Source organism: Exophiala aquamarina (genome assembly GCF_000709125.1).
Source record: "Exophiala aquamarina CBS 119918 chromosome Unknown aczIA-supercont1.19, whole genome shotgun sequence".
NCBI lineage: Eukaryota > Fungi > Ascomycota > Eurotiomycetes > Chaetothyriales > Herpotrichiellaceae > Exophiala > Exophiala aquamarina.
In genome coordinates, this window is record NW_013550569.1 from 364,473 (window position 1) to 382,282 (window position 17,810).

The 17,810-nt window shown below is 49.7% G+C and overlaps 4 protein-coding genes across 4 annotated transcripts; 2 read left to right on the forward strand and 2 right to left on the reverse strand.

The window, feature by feature from the left end:
• Positions 1 to 79: 79 nt before the first annotated feature.
• A1O9_11812 (uncharacterized protein) lies at positions 80 to 3,184 on the forward strand (the record flags this gene model as incomplete). The annotated part of the gene is made up of 1 exon (XM_013399321.1): positions 80 to 3,184. One exon carries the CDS (start codon positions 80 to 82, stop codon positions 3,182 to 3,184), a length of 3,105 nt encoding a protein of 1,034 aa, XP_013254775.1.
• A 707-nt stretch (positions 3,185 to 3,891) lies between these two features.
• A1O9_11813 (agmatinase) lies at positions 3,892 to 5,476 on the reverse strand (the record flags this gene model as incomplete). The annotated part of the gene is made up of 3 exons (XM_013399322.1): positions 3,892 to 4,913; positions 5,102 to 5,228; positions 5,333 to 5,476. The coding sequence occupies 3 exons, from the start codon at positions 5,474 to 5,476 to the stop codon at positions 3,892 to 3,894; spliced, it is 1,293 nt and encodes a 430-aa protein (XP_013254776.1).
• Positions 5,477 to 6,034: 558 nt separating this feature from the next.
• Positions 6,035 to 7,764, forward strand: A1O9_11814 (3-oxoacyl-[acyl-carrier-protein] synthase II; the record flags this gene model as incomplete). Its single annotated transcript, XM_013399323.1, has 8 exons — positions 6,035 to 6,086; positions 6,153 to 6,322; positions 6,398 to 6,505; positions 6,563 to 6,634; positions 6,695 to 6,787; positions 6,857 to 7,123; positions 7,174 to 7,542; positions 7,603 to 7,764. 8 exons carry the CDS (start codon positions 6,035 to 6,037, stop codon positions 7,762 to 7,764), a joined length of 1,293 nt encoding a protein of 430 aa, XP_013254777.1.
• Positions 7,765 to 8,180: 416 nt separating this feature from the next.
• Positions 8,181 to 9,517, reverse strand: A1O9_11815 (SAGA-associated factor 73; the record flags this gene model as incomplete). The annotated part of the gene is made up of 2 exons (XM_013399324.1): positions 8,181 to 9,439; positions 9,496 to 9,517. The coding sequence occupies 2 exons, from the start codon at positions 9,515 to 9,517 to the stop codon at positions 8,181 to 8,183; spliced, it is 1,281 nt and encodes a 426-aa protein (XP_013254778.1).
• Between the last annotated feature and the right edge of the window lie 8,293 nt (positions 9,518 to 17,810).

The window sequence follows — 17,810 nt, forward strand, 5'->3', positions numbered from 1 at the left end:
GACTTCGCCCTAGAACCGCTCTCCGTCGGCCATTGACCATTGCTACACCTCCCGACCATTTCTTCCCCCGCCCGCAGGGATGGTTCTCTTCAGAAGAAAACCCATCCGCTACCTTGCGCACCCTCGTATTGACGACCAAGAGTCTGATGTGTGGGTCATATCTGAATCCAATGAGATCTTCACTTCCTACGATGCCTATCTGGAGCGCATGGACTTCTTCAAGTCTAGGTTCTTTACCTGCGAAGTCTCTGGTCGCTCCGGTCTGAGTTTTTTTGACGCGCTGCGGAGTGAACAAGCCGGCTCCCGAGAGATCGATGAGGCCTTCCCCCAAGCGCTCCGAGAACCTGTTTTGCGTCGGGTACAATTCTCCACCACTTCCCGCATTGACAGCCTAGTTGAAGAGGTCTTCAATGAGTTCAAAAATGACTTTTACCCCGGCGAGCTGGTCACCATATTTCTGGAGGACGGCACTAGATTCAATGGCAGGGTCAGGGACAAGGGTCGCTTTGCAGAGATCAGAAGTCCGGGCGGAACCCTGGTCAGAGATTCTTTCTCCAGATACTTTGTTAGACTTCTCGACCGACCCCGAGAAGAAGCCCTGGTCGATGACGCCCATATTGTCAGAGACCGCAAGGTTTTTACCAAGCAAATGCTGCGCTCCTTCATCAAAAACACAGTCACACGGGAGGGTTGGAATGGTGCGCCATGGATCGTCAAACCTGAAATCGCAGAGCGCTTCAGAATAGATACCACCGTTCCTCCCCATCTGCTGTACAGCAGCAAGGCGGCCGCAAAGAAGGCTGAGAAGAAGAATCAGGCAAAGGATGAAGAACCGGAACAAGACGGCATGTTTGGGGTTTGGCAGCCTCACAGACTCCCAGAATTAAAGCCTGCACCTAAAGGAAAGAAAGGCCAATCCCAACAATCCAAGCTCCTTGCTGTTCAGCAACAACAAGCATACCAAGATGGGTATCACGGAGTTGTGCAAGCAGATCCGACATACGCTGCTCAACCATGGGGTCATATGCATCCGCCAGCCCAGCGGCCTCCACCACCAGTCTATGATCCTTACTACGGCTTTCTGCGCCATCCCCCCATGCCGCCCATACCGCCACCAGGCCACTGTCTCGCACTCCCTCAACAGCCTATGCCCCAGAAACAAATGGTGCAGCCTCCTCCACCCCCTCCGCCGATCAAATATCCCATTGACGACATGGATGTGCAACCATTGCGTGACGGAACTCACCGACCCAATCTCAAATTCATGGCGAGGAAGCAGTGCAAAGGAGAAATCTCTATTGACCATGTGGTTCCAGGCCTGAAGGAACACACGGTCGGTCTTCTACTTGAAACTTGGAATACCTTGAATGTCTATTGCCAAGTCATCAAACTCGATTCGTTCACCTTCGACGACTTCGTCGAAGCAATGCAGTTCTCGTCAGTAGAAGCTGACTGTGAGCTCTTCGTCGAAAGCCACTGTGCACTCCTCAAGCAATTGGTTAACGCGGAGAACGACGAGGAGGGTGCCGTACAGATATCCCTTCCAGACCTTCCAGAGTCAGATGAAGAAGAAGAGTCCGAAGAAGAAGAAAGCAAGCCTCCCACGCCTACTCCAGAACCAGAATACCCAGCCAAGAGAACTCGGAGCAGCCTCAATAAAGTGCAATTCGCCGAGCCACCGCCTCCGCCAGAAGAAGACAAAGACATCGTGACTCACCGAGCAGCTGAGATGTTTGGCGACTATGGCTGGATCGACCGGCTACGGAAACGAGACTTCAGATATGGTGGTTGGGAGTTGATCGTAGTGGGCCTGCTCCATCAAGTTGCAGGACGACCACGTCTGAGAGATGTGTGCAATGAGATTCTCACTCATCTTGCACCCCTTGATGCCGATGCTAACATTGAAACTGCACAAATACAGTATTCCACCATGGATATCAACTTGCGGACTCAGGCACTCCAAATAATCTGCCAACTCTTCTTAGAGACCAAGGCGGTAAAAAATTTCTTGGAAGAGATGAGCAACACAATGACTCATTACCGGAAGCTCAAGATTGAGTATCAACGAGCACGCAAAGAAGCAGTATCCAGGCTAAAGGAGCTGCAAATTGAACGAAGATTACTCGCACCAGAGCCGGAAAAGTCTCCGTCTCCAGTTCCGGAACTGGACGCAGCTACTGAGGCCGAGAAGACAGAAGTTGAAGATGGCGATGTTTCGATACCAGATTCCGAAGATGAGCCACCTATGACCACACGTTCTTTACGCCGTGGAAATGATCGAGCTGCTGAGCGCAAGAGGAAGCGCGAAGAAGAACAGGAACGTAAAGAAAAGGCAGCTGAAGCCAAGCAAAACAAAGGAAGTAAAGAGTATCAAAAAGTCCTCAAAAAAATCAATAAAGAACGAGATGCAATCGCGGAATACGAAGACCAAATTCTCGTCGTTGATGGTGATTTGCGTGAAGCAGATTGCCCCCGAACACGTGTTCTAGGAAAAGATCGATTTTGCAACCGGTATTGGTGGTTTGAAAGAAATGCCATGCCTTATGGAGGGTTGCCCGATAGCTCTACTGCCGATGCGGAATACGCCAACGGTCGAATTTGGGTTCAAGGCCCTGACGTTATGGAATATCAAGGGTTTATTGATGTCAATGAGCAAGAAAAATCCGAATACTATCGCCGATTCCAGATGACCCCAGCCGAACGCAAGAAAATGGAAGAAGGCAAAACTAGTCTAGAGAATGCCCAGCAATGGGCCTTTTATGACACTGCAGAGGAATTAGATATGCTGATCGGCTGGCTTGATTCCCGCGGCAGTCGGGAGCAGAAGCTTCAAAAGGAACTCAGTCTGCATCGAGATATCATTATCAAGCATATGGAAAAGCGAGCAGCCGCCCTTGCACCTCGGGAAGAGGAAGAAGAAGAGGAGCTGCCGACAAGGATGTCAACGAGGACGAAAACGTATGCTAGCGACAAATCACACCGATGTCTGAGATGGAAGAATTCTACGGCACTAACAGAACTAGGACACCTGCATATTGATCCACCACCCAAGCCGAGAGCTCGCGGGAAAAAGAATGCGGCGAATGGGGAGTCTAATTCAGCACGAAACGCTCAGTCGAGTGCACCTGTACTGAATCGTCAGGGGAAACCTGTCACAAGACAAGGGTCTAGATATGCCTTCTAACAACCCATTCTTCCATGGTCTGGAGTTTGGGATTTGGAATTTACTGATTTTATGGTGGACACAACCACGAGGTTCTGCGCCAAAAGTCATAAGGGACTGAAAACATGCACAACGAAGCAAGGCGTCAGGGCTAGGGGCTATTACTCTTAAATCTGGAGTGGGAAAGAAGCAGACGTGCTCATCTTGGTTGTCTCTGGAAGATCTGGGAAGTGCCGGCCACTGATGCCGCTCTCGTTCTCTTCGACGTTGGGTTTCCTAGATGACGATGCCTTTTGGTGGACATCGATCAGGCCCTATTTCTGAGCAAGCACCACAAGCATCAGGCTGACGAGGGCAACCTTTCATGATTGACTACAAACTCGTCTGCTTGGGCTGATGCTGGAGTTGTACGGAGCAGAAGTTCCTGTGTGAAGAGTGAGAGACAGGCTATGAACGACGGCCGGATAGTCGAAGGAATCAATAGCATTGATCAAACGGCAAGGCAGGGCTATTATTTTAGATATGTAGTATCTTGCACATTACCTACCTAAGGTATCTTCTAACAGTGACAGATCTGGCTGGCGACTAAGTGCCTCCAATGTGTTCTTTCCACTGCTGTACGTCAAGGACTTCGAGAACCGCACTCGTTTCTAGCTCGTTTGTGTGCCTGTCTTCATATGGCATTACACATGCATCTGCATTTTTGTGGACGGTCTCCATCACCCGCATCACAGCTCATCCTTGACGCCCTCTCCCGCGACAACCTTGTTCTCGCCCTTGTTCCCAAGCGGCACATACTTCGCCTCGGGCTTCCTCACCAACTTCTCAGCACCAGGCTTCCTTGGCGCAACATACTCGCCACGGTCCTTGAGCCCTCTGACAACCATGCTGGTGAGCAGCTCATAGACGACCTGTGCACCGGCAAGCGCCGTCCCCTCGTCGTTCCCATCATACGCAGGACTGACTTCCACAACATCGGCGCCCACGAGATTCAAGTCCTCAATACCCCGCAGGATCTGGATCAGCTCGCGGGTCGTCCAGCCGCCGGGCTCAGGTGTGCCGGTGCCCGGCGCGAGGCCCGGGTCCAGCACGTCGATGTCCACGGAGAGATAGACGGGGGTATCCGTGCCCATCTGCTGCATGATAAGCTCGATGATGCCCTGCACGCCGAGGCCGTCGATGTCGTCCGCCTCGATGCGCAGGAAGCCCTGGCGGTCGTCGTTGTCGTAGTCCGCGAAATCCGTCCCCCCGAGGCGCGTGCGGAGCCCCGCGTGCACGGAGGAGCCGTTGCGGATGAGTCCCTCTTCGCTCGCGATCCAGAACATCGTGCCGTGCGTGAAGTCCGCTTGGGTTGGTGTAGAGGCCCATGCCGACGGGTACGCGCCCGGGTGCCATGTGTCGAGGTGTGCGTCGAAGTGGAGGAGGGCGATGGGTTGGTTGTGGATTTTCTGGAGGGCCCGGAGCGCCGGCAGCGCGATGCTGTGGTCGCCGCCTAGGGAGATGATTTTCGGGTGCGTGTGCGAGGGCGGGTTGGAGAAGGAGAGGGGCCGTCGGGAGACCAGTTCGAGGTAAGCCTCTGTCATTTGGTGGAGGGCCAGCGCGTTGTCGAACGGCGTCACGGGGATGTCGCCGCAGTCGAGGATAGAGGGCCATGATTTGTAGGGGTTCAGGCCCGCGCGGTGGTTGAAGCCTCGGAACGTCGTTTGGCGGGCGCTGGCCGCGCGGATGGCACGGGGTCCGAAGCGTGCGCCTTCATCAAGGTCAGTATGGCGAGTGTCATTGGAGTGGTAGCTGAGGAGGGTTGAAGGAGGTGGATGCCTCGATGGCCCGAAGATGATTCAACCCACGGCAGGAGAAAAATAACCGCTTTGCACACGGCTTCGTCTTTGTTCTCCAGCCAGGAGGGGATTCAAATGTGACGAGACGAGGCTCACTTACCAGGCCGATAGCTGACCGCAGTATCGAAGGGTGCCCCGAGGATCCCAATATCAAATGGCTCGTATGGGGTGGTGAGACACTTGACATGCTTTAGATGTGCAAAGGTCGATATCCCAGTGAAGCCCCACTGTTTTCGGTTTTGATGTCGTTAATACTCAATACTCAAATGTCCGATATCAAGCAGCTTGAACACGCCGGCCCTGTCGATATAGGCCAGAAAGACGGACTCACATCAAAATCCCATTTTGCCTTCAATTCCTCTAACGGGGTGCCGCCAGCCTGGGGAAGATCCCACTCCGGATTATCATAGAAGGAGGCGAGGGTCGAAGATGCAAACAGCGTAGAAGCTATCAGTGGTAGGTGAGGGCACCACATGGTTTGGGCTTTGTCTTTTGATTGATATATGATGTGAAGGGAGCCCCAAGATAGAAGTATCAATCGAACGTGGAAGGAAATTCAACCAGGTTCTTTTTAAAAGTCGACACCAGTGAAGAAGTGGAAATGTGGAAATGTTGAAAATCAAGAAACGGAAGTCAACTTACGAGATCTCACTCCAAGGTTTTTTTTCTGCCCTCGTTGACGAGGAAGGTATCAACGAGATACAGGGCACTGGATTACTGACAGATACGTAGAATGCGGATAACGATTGAGTAATTGAAGAAGCATTAGGGCGTGGGCGCCACTGTAGAGATAGACATGGAAAGTGTCAGCGAGGCGCGTGCCGGCCATTTGCACGCGGCGGGCGGCGGGCGGCAAACTCCATGTCCGAGGAGGCGCCAACCTCGACCTTGGCGGCGATACGCGATCGGAGATTTCTTTAGCTTCGCTGTGTCTGTTCTCCTTTCCGCGTACTCGTACGGACAAACACAGAATCCCGAGAACAGTACGGGTTCCGGAGTGGATGAGATCTGCAACCCCGGATAAGGAGGTGATATGCCGAGAGTGGTGGTGACTGGTCTGGGTGCTGTGACGCCTTTGGGAGTGGGTGAGTGCTGAGCTACCCTGCTTCAATACCCTTGTGTTGAAAGTTATATTCATCTCGTCAACTCAGGAATCCGAACGACATGGAAGCGCCTGCTGAAGGGCGAATGTGGCATTGTCTCGACGAAACATCTCGGCGCTGAGTTCACTGCCTTACCAAGTCAGGTCGCGGGAATTGTTCCAGTGACTCCCGACGATGGCGACGGGGCATGGGTCGCAGAAGACCACATCTCTGCTTCTGTACGACTTGACCGATAGTGGAACCTCTATGCGGTGTCAGAGAACGCTCTGCTGATTCAATACTTGATAACCCAGGAATTGCGGCAAACGGCGAAATTCGCTCAGTATGCCCTGGCAGCATCCGAAGAGGCGTTGACAGATGCGGGCTTCGAGGGCGGGAAAGGCCTCAACCCTGAAATGACGGTATGGATGGGAAGTCCGGCGGTGGAATCATCTGGTAAAGGCTAACATCTAGCATAGGGTGTATGTCTCGGATCAGGCATTGGGAACCTCCAGGAGCTCTATGATACTTCTATTGCCTACCACCAAGCTGTACTTGATATTGGGAATGCCCTTCAATGACGAACTTGAGACTGATAGCAAACATTTTAGAACAACAACTACCGCAAGATCCACCCACTGTTCGTCCCACGGCTTCTCATCAACCTTGGAGCTGGCCATATTTCCATGAGGTATGGATTGCGGGTGAGTCGCTTCCTATGCCAGCCCCTCGATTCACCAGGACACAGGCCCTTCTGACAACAGCCTCTCCAGGGCCCAAACCATGCTGTCACCACGGCGTGCACGACTGGTGCTCACTCTCTCGGCGACGCTGCTCGATTCATCAAAGCCGGGGAGGCAGATGTCATGCTTGCTGGAGGAGCCGAATCCTGCATTCACCCTCTCGCAATCGGTGGGTTTGCCAGATCACGAAGTTTGGCGACTGACTGGAATGACAACCCTTCTTTATCGTCCCGACCATTCGACAAGGAAAGAGCAGGGTTCGTCATTGCGGAGGGGGCTGCGTGTGTTGTATTGGAGGTAAGAGATTTCAACCCTCGGACGAATGGTCTAATGACCGGTCCGCTTAGGAGCTCGAGCATGCCAAAGCGAGAGGGGCACCCATCTACGCCGAGCTAGCTGGGTACGGCAACTCGGCTGATGCATTCCACTTGACTGCTCCGCGAGAAGACGGGAGCGGTGCGTTCCTAGCCATGAAGAAAGCCCTTCAAGCTGCAGATCTGCCTCCGTCAAAAGTAGACTATATCAATGCCCACGCCACATCCACCCCGCTTGGGGATGCTGCTGAGAACAAAGCCATTGAATCGTTAATGCTGGGAGAGCATGGAAAGAGCAGGGCTAGCGATATCAATGTCAGCAGCACCAAGGGTGCCATCGGCCATCTCTTGGGCGCGGCAGGTGCCATAGAGGCAGTCTTTAGCATTTTGGCTATCCATGAGGTATGTACCGCATTGCCTCGACCGCCGGGCGATGTCACCGGAGTCTAACGAGATTTGCAGAACATTCTGCCTCCGACCATCAACTTGAAATCCTGGGACCAGGGGTTTGATTGCAACTATGTTGCGAATACCGCACAACAAATGAAAACCAATGTTGTGCTTACAAACAGTTTTGGTTTTGGCGGTACAAATGCGAGTCTATGCTTCACAGCACTTGACTGAGCCGCATCGCCGAATGAGTGGCGAGGCACGAGTATCGGAAATCTGGGAGCTGCTGGTCTGCAACCAAAATCATAGTGCAGGGCATCGAGCGCCTTCCAGTTAACGAATGGTTTGCAAGAAGGTCTGCTTTCTTTACCAATATCTTTTGGGTTGAAACGGATCTCGAGTTTCTAGACTCGACATCTAGGATCTGTAAAGACAGAAGGCCAGAGTCTAAACTATTGTCTTTAGACAATGCCTCTCAAGGACTCAAAGTGCCATATCCACGCTCATGGCTTCGTCTTTGGAGGATCGGTGGAGAAAAATTTCATGGTTCTGCGCCTCTTCCGGTACAAGCAGCGAGTGGATGTCGGTGTATTATGTCCTGTCTCCTTGTTCACGGGGTGTGTATCGGACATCTGTCGATCGCTGTCTCTCTAAGCGACGTCGATCGATGTCTTCCTCGGTACTTTCAGTCCGGGTTGAGACATGCCAACGCCGACCGGTGCTGGAGACGCAGATAGGAGATTAGTTGCAGAGAAGCTCTCATTTGTTGCGGAAGGAGGCATCACGGTTTTGGCACTGTCTGGGGGCACGCTGAAGAGACCACCACTTCTGTTACCACTTAATGCGTTCGATAGTGATTCCTTCAGCCGCACCAGCTGATATTTCCGTCGAGTAGGGAAGAGTGTGCGTGTGACAAGTGGCTGGGGTCGAGATAGACTTCGAGATATCGCAGTCATGACGGCGTCTTTTTCTTCATCTGAGTCGACGGGTCCACCTAGGGCACCGTCGAGGTCATCGTCAAGAAGAGCTGGTGCGTTTGCATCGATTGCAGCTTCTATTACACAGAAAATATTAGTCAATGGTTTCACCAGAAGATAACTTCTCCACCTACTTTGCTGCCTCGCCTGATTCTTCTTTTGGTATGCCGCCAGCAACATATCATACGGTAGGCTTCTGCCGGGCACAGCACGCTTGGCTCCCATCGAATGACTCTTGCATGTCAAACTCCTTGCGCACTGAGCACCATTCGGAAGGGTCACACCGCATTGCTTCTCAACGTCGACAGGTCCTTTGGGTTTCGGGGCTTTTGGCTTTTGTTCTTCCTTCTTGTTCTTCTTCTTCTTCGGCTCCTTATCATCTTCAGCATCTGCCTTGCGCTTCTTCCCTTTCTTGGTGGCATCGTCGCCCTCGCCATTGGCTGCGCCTTTTCTGGCCTTACCGTCCTTCCCGTCATCGTCGTCATCGTCATCATCATCGGCTCGTTCTGCACGTTCTTTAGCACGTTGCGCGGCTTCGCGCGCTTCCTTCTTTTTCCTGGCTTTCTCTTGTTTTGACTTGAGACATAGCGCGACGTGCTCCTTTGCAGTCCGTTTCAAAACCACCTTTTTGCAATGCTTGCAGATGAGAGTCTCGAGGGGCTCTTGCTTTCCCTCGGGAAAGTTGTCCATCGTGTCTTTGTCGAAATGAGGTGTGAGGGGGGACAAAATGGTGGGAGCAGCACCGTTCTTGACTCCTAGACCAATGTTATCGATCGTGATCGAGCGGAAGAGTGAGTCGTGCGTACCATTGGCTTCATTGTTTTTCTTGACCTGGAACGGGAGTTTCTTGAGTTTGACCTTGCCGGACTTTCTGTCCTCCTTGCTGAACTTGAACCCCGATGCGGCCAACAGGCTTGGCTCCGTCGACGAGGCTGTAATTTTGCGTGGTTAGTACCATATCTATATTGAATAGAACGATGGCGCATACACTTGGGCCCGTTCGAGGCCATGATGGTCTGCTTGCAGGCGGAAACACGAGTAACCGACGGTATGAGGGTTCAAGCGCAGTCAAGTGAATGATTGTGGAAGGCGATTCTCCCAACGGCCATCGCGATATGATGGTCAATGTATATCGTTCGCGACAGTACCGAGCATCCTGGACTCCATTTATCGCAGTCGCGGCCGAAGCCTCGCCCACCTGCAGACTGCGGCCCAAACGTGCCAAGAAGGCGGGATCCACCGTCAAGTCCACATCTGATCACGTTTGCTCGATAGTCACGTGATTCGAAGCTTCATATGGTTCGGTAACTTCTGCCGACTGCCGCCGAGAAGATAATCTTGCTGACCTCCGGGTATAGACCTTGACCCAACTATTTAGGTATCTTGGTAGGATACTTCCGTCCTTTTCGTTCGAAGAAAGGAGATTTGACGGAATCCGAATTTATTTGTTACAACACAGTCTAGGATATTACATGCCCAATCCGAATGTCGAAACCGATGAACCCCGACACACCAGAGCTGTACTATTGTGTCCTTGGAACTGGCTAGTCGACATCGTCGCGTAGGAAGGTTAATCTATCTTTGCAACTAACTACATGACGAACTCGTTCGTTAGCATCAGGTGGGTACTTACTCGTAGGCCCTGGTTATTTGCATGGCTATGCGAGGTATTCAAGGCCTGACTCTGCTGATACTGCATATGCATCCGCGAGCGCTTAAATGGGTCAGCAGCCTCCGACCTTCTATCACTGGGCACAGAAGGAGGTGATGAGATTTCGCCTTTTCGGCAAAGCCCCCTCCATCATCAAAATAGCACTTATCTTATCTTTCAAGTTAGGTTGATTCAACTCCAGGGGATCATCTCTTACCATCTTATGACCTTCTTCAAGACTTGTGGTTCATGAATGCGGCCCACTGACGGGTCCCGCTGCACACTGTGATGCAGCATCCCCCAGCTCCTGTCTTGCGTAACACTTTTCGCAGCACACTTGGTCGCTTCTGCCTGGCACCAATAAATGTCTTAAATTATGCACCCCCAATCCTACAAGGTATAGCCACCTGGTCACAGGTTCATTGGATGCTGGGCCGATTAGACACCCTCAATCAAATCGGGTTCTTAGGTAGCATTTTCAACCCATGGTTCCCCCTGGAGACCCAAACTTCAACCACCTGTCAGCGAAGATGAAGCTGCTCCCAAATCCCGTGTCTCCGCAACCTTTTGCATCGTCTGGGAGTGGAGACCTGCACCTCACTTTTTGCTACTTTTTGCTATTTAACATGAAGGAGGCCAAGTAGAACGTGCATGGACATCCTTTTTGTCGGTTCAGAAAGTGGACATGCCTACACGAGCGGAGACAAAAGAACATATAGAGTCACTCTAGACGAGACGTCGCATCGCTAGAGATGCTGTCGACATTGAGAATGACATCAATCTTCGTGATCTTTCTAATGGATTGAAAATGTAGTAAAATACCTGGACTCCAAAGAACTCCTGCTAATCTAATTCACAGCTTGTCTGATGGCATCTACGGTGACCTCACTCACTTTTTCTGGGAATTGCTCCAGAATGCGGATGACAGCGAATATCATGCAACACCTCGTGTGGATTTCATCCTCAACTACGATTCTCTTGCGTACTAGACTAATAAGGTCGGTTTTACATTACTCGATGTCGAATCGCTCTGTACAGTGAGATGCAGTTCCAAGGCCAGGTAGGATGATAAGATCGGGGAAAAGGGCATTGGCTTTAAGTCGCTATTCAAAATTATAGATGTAGTCAGCATCTACTCTAAGGTTTATTCCTTTAAACTAGATACCCGACCTCCACTCGGCAATATTGGAATGATTCTACGAATTTAGCTTAATAATACATAGGACTTTATGGGCACGTACATTAATCTATAGTTTAAAGCTAACCTTATTATTTCTACTTTTCGACACTATCTTTCCTTATTCGACTTTATCTACTCATTATTTACCCGGAAAATAAAAGTGATTAACTTAAAGTTCTTGGCTAGATAGTCGTTTGAAAAGCTTGGATAGCTTAAACAATTAGGGCCTCATCGCGAAAGGATCGAGACGTTGCTTAATAGTTCCCTTAAACGCCAGCAAGACTATGACACTAATCGATATATGTTGGAAGATATGCCTCAACAACAGCCTAGAGCATAAGGTCAGTATAAGAACGATAAAATTATACTTTTCTTTGCCTTTCCTCTTTATAATGAGCAGCCCCTTTGCCAAACGCAAAAGACCTATGCATACTTGCTAGTGAGTTTATTTGGGTTTAAAGTATGATATAGTTCCCTGCGGAGTGCTTCGGCGCTAATAGTTGCACAATTTATCATCCATGCAGATTTCATTCTGACTGCACCTTGCGAAGGTATGGATCGCGACCAAAAATGGAACACGTTACTATAAATTCATTTGCCATGCGCGCTCTGCTCTACCTTTTAACGGCTGGCAGCGTCGGCGGACGATTATATGCGCTATCGCTGGCCCGAATACTTAGGTTGTTTATGGTCTATTTACGATCCATTTATAATAGTTGTTGCCTATGTGACTCTCGAATTATTGCGATTAAAGCCATTGGTTCAAGCGGAGTTGACTCATACTACTTTTCTTATATCGAGGGATGCATTCGCCGCGTCAGATAATTTTCGAGACTTTATTGGTTAACTTTTTGTCACCGAGGGCACATATATATGCACGTCGAGTTAGATCGAGGGCGTACTCTACCGAGGCGTCCTCTGTCTTCGCGAAGATGGGCCTCGCTTAATTCAGAATCTTACATTTTATCGACGAGTTGGATGGCTATATTTCCTAGGATTTTGCCAGTTTCTCTTCAATGACAGGACTATAGCACTCCCATGTAGCAAAGCTACTCCACAAACATTTCTCAGAGGAAAGCATCAGTCCTACTCAGTAGAATACCACGTCTTCAAAAGACTTCGAATCATCCCGCTCGAAGACGGTTCATAGTTTTCTAGAGGTCGGTGCGAGGCTATAAATATCTTTCTAAATCAGAATCACCGCACGGCCCCTCCTACTGGACTCGAGCTTTGCTTCATAGAGTCGACAGCCGCCGATGATCGTGATCGCAAACAACTCTACGGTCTTTAGGTGTCAAGCCATGTAATGACTATGAAATCTGTAAAATGATAATCGATTCTTACAAAACAGTCAGGACGATGAATGCGACAGACCTCATCGCACATGCAGTGTATCTTTTCAATGCCCGCTATCGGTCTAACTCTCCATTTAAAGCTCGACTCCGTATCTGCCTTCTTGACTCTGATCTTACTATTTACTATCGGATGCCAGTATACCTTCCGTTCGGTAGAGTAGGACAGGCCGTGAGACTGCTTTTCTTAGATGACTTCACTGGTATCATCTGGCTACATCCAAATTACCAGGACGCAGTTGAATTACACTAGAGACCAGACTGGTATCGATTCCTGTCAATGTTAGAAGGAGTCTATGAGTTGCCTCTTTCTCATCACATAGACGACTTCCAGATGCAATGAGGCATATATTGGTGAGAAATGGTTCTAAGGAATTCCTTACCCATCTGAAGATGCGACATTAACCTTTTGGTGACGTACTGGGAGACTTAAGCGTCAATGATGCTCATCCAGTCATCAGGGACGTGAGTAACATTGAAGTTTCGACTGACCAAGGCCTATGGAGACTCTATGACACAATATTGCCGTCTTTGTCGACTTTCAGCCTAGACCTTTCAAAGACCGGAGCGGTTCTAGAAAAAGGTCCTGGTAAAGCTCGGTTTATACCCCGAATTTTGCGAAGGAAGGTCCCTTCGGGACCGTCCGAATTATCTAATCTCAAAAGAAGGGAGAAGCAGGCAGTGAGCGAGAACAAGTGTAAGAGCTAGCAACAATCCCTTATAAACGAATCGCGGTATGCGAGTCAATAAACCGCTCAAAGCTGTAAGCTAGATCGTTCTTCAATGTGATAGCTGCTGATAGCGATGGCCCCCGAGCGATTTTCCACATTTGAGAATTTGATGTATGCCCACTCAGGCGGTGGGATTTTGCCACATCAATGTGTATGGAAAGCCTCTTTCCCTTGTACGGAGGTGCTAGTTCTCTAAAAGATGTATCGAGGGTGTCAGATTCTTTTTCAGAATCTATTAAGAGTAAGAAACGCGGGACTCGACGGTTTGATACCAGAGCTTGATAGCATACAACCAAGGGATGAGCTCGAACATAGGAGTCTCTTATGCCAGAAGATACTGCCCGCGCTCAACTCATTCATCAACAAGATTTTCTTTCAATAGCTCAAAAACGATAGTTACTTGAGCTCTATATATTTCGAGTCACCCAAATTGAATTGGATAATCACGCTCTGACAACAGCTTTTCTTTGAGCGGAAAGCAGATTCTGGATTGCGGACTTAAAATGGCTCAAATCGAAGTTTGAAGGATTGCTGCCATTGCTTAATGTGAGTGAAGACTCCTTAAGATCATCAATGGGCAACATTTTGAGAAATTATTAATGGACCCGAAACTATTATCGAGGAGCGTCGAGAAAGAAGAGATCCAGCCAGACAGGCAAGAGCTATTCGAGTTACTAGGTCCTATTCTTATTAATAGGCTCCGAAGGCAGAGTCAATATCTTATTAGGTAAGTACCTGGTGCATTACAAGACAACTATTAGTAACTAATAGATAACTAGATTCAAGTATTGTGTATACTAATGATAAGCCCTCTCTGAGTATTGACCATGCGACGACGATGCTTAGCCATGTGAGGGTTTTTCGAGTTTCGGAAATTACTATCAAGCGTTTCGTTCTTGATCGCGGTGTTAAGAGGTACACGAACTCCTCACAAGTCCTCACGATGGAGAGGGTCGAGCAATTTATTAAAAGACTTGAAAGAGCAGGTGTCAGGATAGCTCCAACCACCATTACCGAGAATGCGACAGAGGTTGTTTCTAATAAAGATTAAGACGACGCTGTCCTTCCTGAAGATCCCACTAAAAGCCTCGGATCAGCTTTCAGACAATTGTACATCAGCGAGGCGAGGAGCGATGATGTTTCTAACTAGGAATACCGGCATTCCTAACTACAAAGGCTATCACCGGCGCCTAGTAGACAGAGTCGACAGCGACGCAGCGACGCAGCGACGCAGGGCTATCCTCGCCAGTGTCATCAGACAGAAGATTGACCCATTCTTATGTCAGTGGATCAGAACCCGTTGCTCTCGCCAGAAGGGGGCTAGCTGGTACGAGCGAGACCATCGCGCGCTTGACTGAGCGGCTGAGCAACGCAGAACTGGCTGACGCCCCCCATGATATCTTTCGCCATCCATCAACGACACAAGTTCCTCTAAAAGTAGAATCTGGCGAACCACAAATACAGGACTTTGGCGCTGACACCTCATTTCAGTTCACATTCCATCCAACTGCTCTTGGGTCTCATGCGGACGATAGAGAGGCTCGGGGCGAGCCCTTGGCCTGGAGCGCATGGATCGGCGTTCTCCCGCAACATTATTGACACCTTCCCATATTTCCAAGTTGGTTCAGATTTGCTACACCGTTCATCAGATCATACAAACAACGGATTCGTAGTCCTAATTAGGACAATTCCACGAGCAGGGGGGCCGCCTATCCTCTGCAAGATCAATCAGAAACAGCTACCACGAAGATAGCTCGCTTGCTCAAGAATCTACTACGGAAATTCCACACGAAATTAGGTTTGTTGGAGAACATCTAGTGAGCACATATGAACTAGCTTTATTTCAACTCAACCGTCTAACCCAAAAAATTAGGTCTACAAGTTTTTGTAAGCAAAACTATTGCCATTGTTCACCCCAGAGAACTGGGCTAGTCGGAACCGAAGTAGAGTCTTTCCGAATCCCTTCAGCAGCGAGTTTCGCGAAAAGGACTTCGCTGACTTTACGTACGTGGATACAGAGGGAGGGTTGTGTCAGTACTTACGCGAGCAGATCCTGATCTTCGAGTATTCGACCGCCCAGCTGAACATCACATATCACTTGGAAGTTAAGACAACGCTAGGCGGGCTGAGCGTACCGGTTCTGCTGGGTAACAACCAGATCTCCATGGCGAAAAAGCACTCAGCGCGATACTCGATGCAGGCCACCCAAGACGATGTTTACGTTCTAGTAAAGGTCTACGGGCTTGGGTCGGACCCTCTTCAGCCGGAGTTCTGTTTGTTTCCCGACCCTTGGAATCTCATTTGCCTCGATTCTCTGCACATTGAAGGCGAACGTGGCATTTACATGAGTCCGAAGTTCCCAAGGCTGCGACCCCTTTGACAGACCCTTGGGCAAGGCCGAGCAGCTTGCAAAAATCCGGGATTTCCGTCAATGACGTAGTTTTCTGGACGCGGCAGGCTTTCTCTGGTGAGACCTCCGTGAGAGTCCAGGTCAATAGTAATAACTTGACAAATACCTTAGAATTGCAATAATCCTGAAAAATGGACTATGCGTGGCCACGGAAGGGATCTAAGCAGTAAACACGTGACAGCCAAGTCCCCCCTTCTTTTCTGTTCTTAGAAAGTTGTCGCGTCTCGTCGCTTACTTACCTGACGTCACGCGTTTCTCAAACATCATCATTCAATCTCACAAACATGGACGTGTAACTCTCGAACGTAGCTACAGATTAACTACTAGTAAATTAAGTCCTCCATCTTGTGACGTGCCACTGTGCATTTCGAGCTGCCAACATGGTCATAACTCGAAAGTCTGCAGACCAAGTTCGAAAGGCACTCGAACATTCACCGTGAGTATGAGTCGTGAACTTGTTCACAAGGGGATCAAGTCACCTCCACCGTACGTTTTACGTAGCCAAAAGCACCCATCCAGGAAACCGTAAATTGACTGCAATCGGATTCAAATTGCTTGCTTCCATGGGAAATTCGCCAGACCATTCTTCGGGATCTACTATGGCAGCCAGAACCTATTCATTTCACATGGAAGGGCCCAATCATCCCTGAAGGAGAGATGATCACTATGGATGACCCGGCATACGATGAATATTGGGACAATCTGAGGGACTGGGAAGGCGAGCATGCTCGCAAATTTTACTTCGAAATTCTGTCCGTCTGCAAATAGCTGTACGAAGAAGGCCTCCCAATACGCTACGACAATACTGTCAGCTGTCGCATTTACACTCCAGGTGAAGGCTACTGCTCTGAAACGACCATCCTAGGTGTGCGCTACTCTTGTGAACCGAGCGACTTGGCCGGCTTTCTACCTGCGCCAGTGCTTGAAAAGATGCGAAAAGCCCACGTACAGATCTCTATATCTGCGAGGTGGCCGGAATGGGGGTACGAGGACCTTCAGCGCTCGGTCCACCGTTTAGTCGGCGTTTTGCGTATGAGCAAATGGAAGGACTTGAGTATTGCTCTCAAAATAGACGAAGGATTCAAGGGCCTGCTCTCAGCTGAGTTCCATTTACGCGACGACATCTGCCGTTACAAGATCGGTCTTTTGAACCCATTCCTCTATCTTCGGGACTGCACGGTTTCCATCACTGGCGCTTCATCTTCTATTAGTAGGGAACTCACAGATGTGATAACTTCTAGCGCAGAAGATCGACCTGTGGCAGACCTTGAAGCGATGCTGCCGGCCGTAGAGAGATATCTCGATTTGGTGATGGGGGACGCGGAGCAACAGGATTCCTGGGCTTTTGGTGAACACGCCGATGCATCAGATGACCTGATAGATGAGATTGGCAGCTTGCTTGAGGACCTGGACAGGCATAGACGATTTGTGGATACAAAACAATTCTTGAAGGACAGAGGCAGGTTGTTGGAGTGTGTCAGCCAGTATATTTTGCATCGACAAGAAGCTGTATTCACGCATGACCCGGTTGGTACTCACAAGCCTCCACGATCAACATTGAGGCTCGATGACGGCGATCAAGTCTGCAGATCACGGCTAGTATCCGACACCACTGGATAGCCTCCCCTGTAGGGAGAAAACCATCCAACCTGGGTCTGAAGTATTCTCTCAGACTTGTCTCTTTGTCCTAACACTGGGCCTGTATATCGACTGTTCGGAGGCGTGGTTAGAGCGCTAGACAAACACCATCAGCTTGCATTCGCTTTTATACCGAAAGCTAGCCACATCGCTACAAGGTAGATAAGGAAGTCAACAGAAGAGGTAGGTTACATAGCTGCTTTCCATATCATCCTTTTCTCACAATCTTCACCCTGTCCCTGCCAGCACCATGAGTCTCCTTCTCTAGGAATCCATCACTCTGGCCAGAGTCTGGACATACCAGCACGACAGCTCGCAGATAAGCATTCACAAGAGGCCCA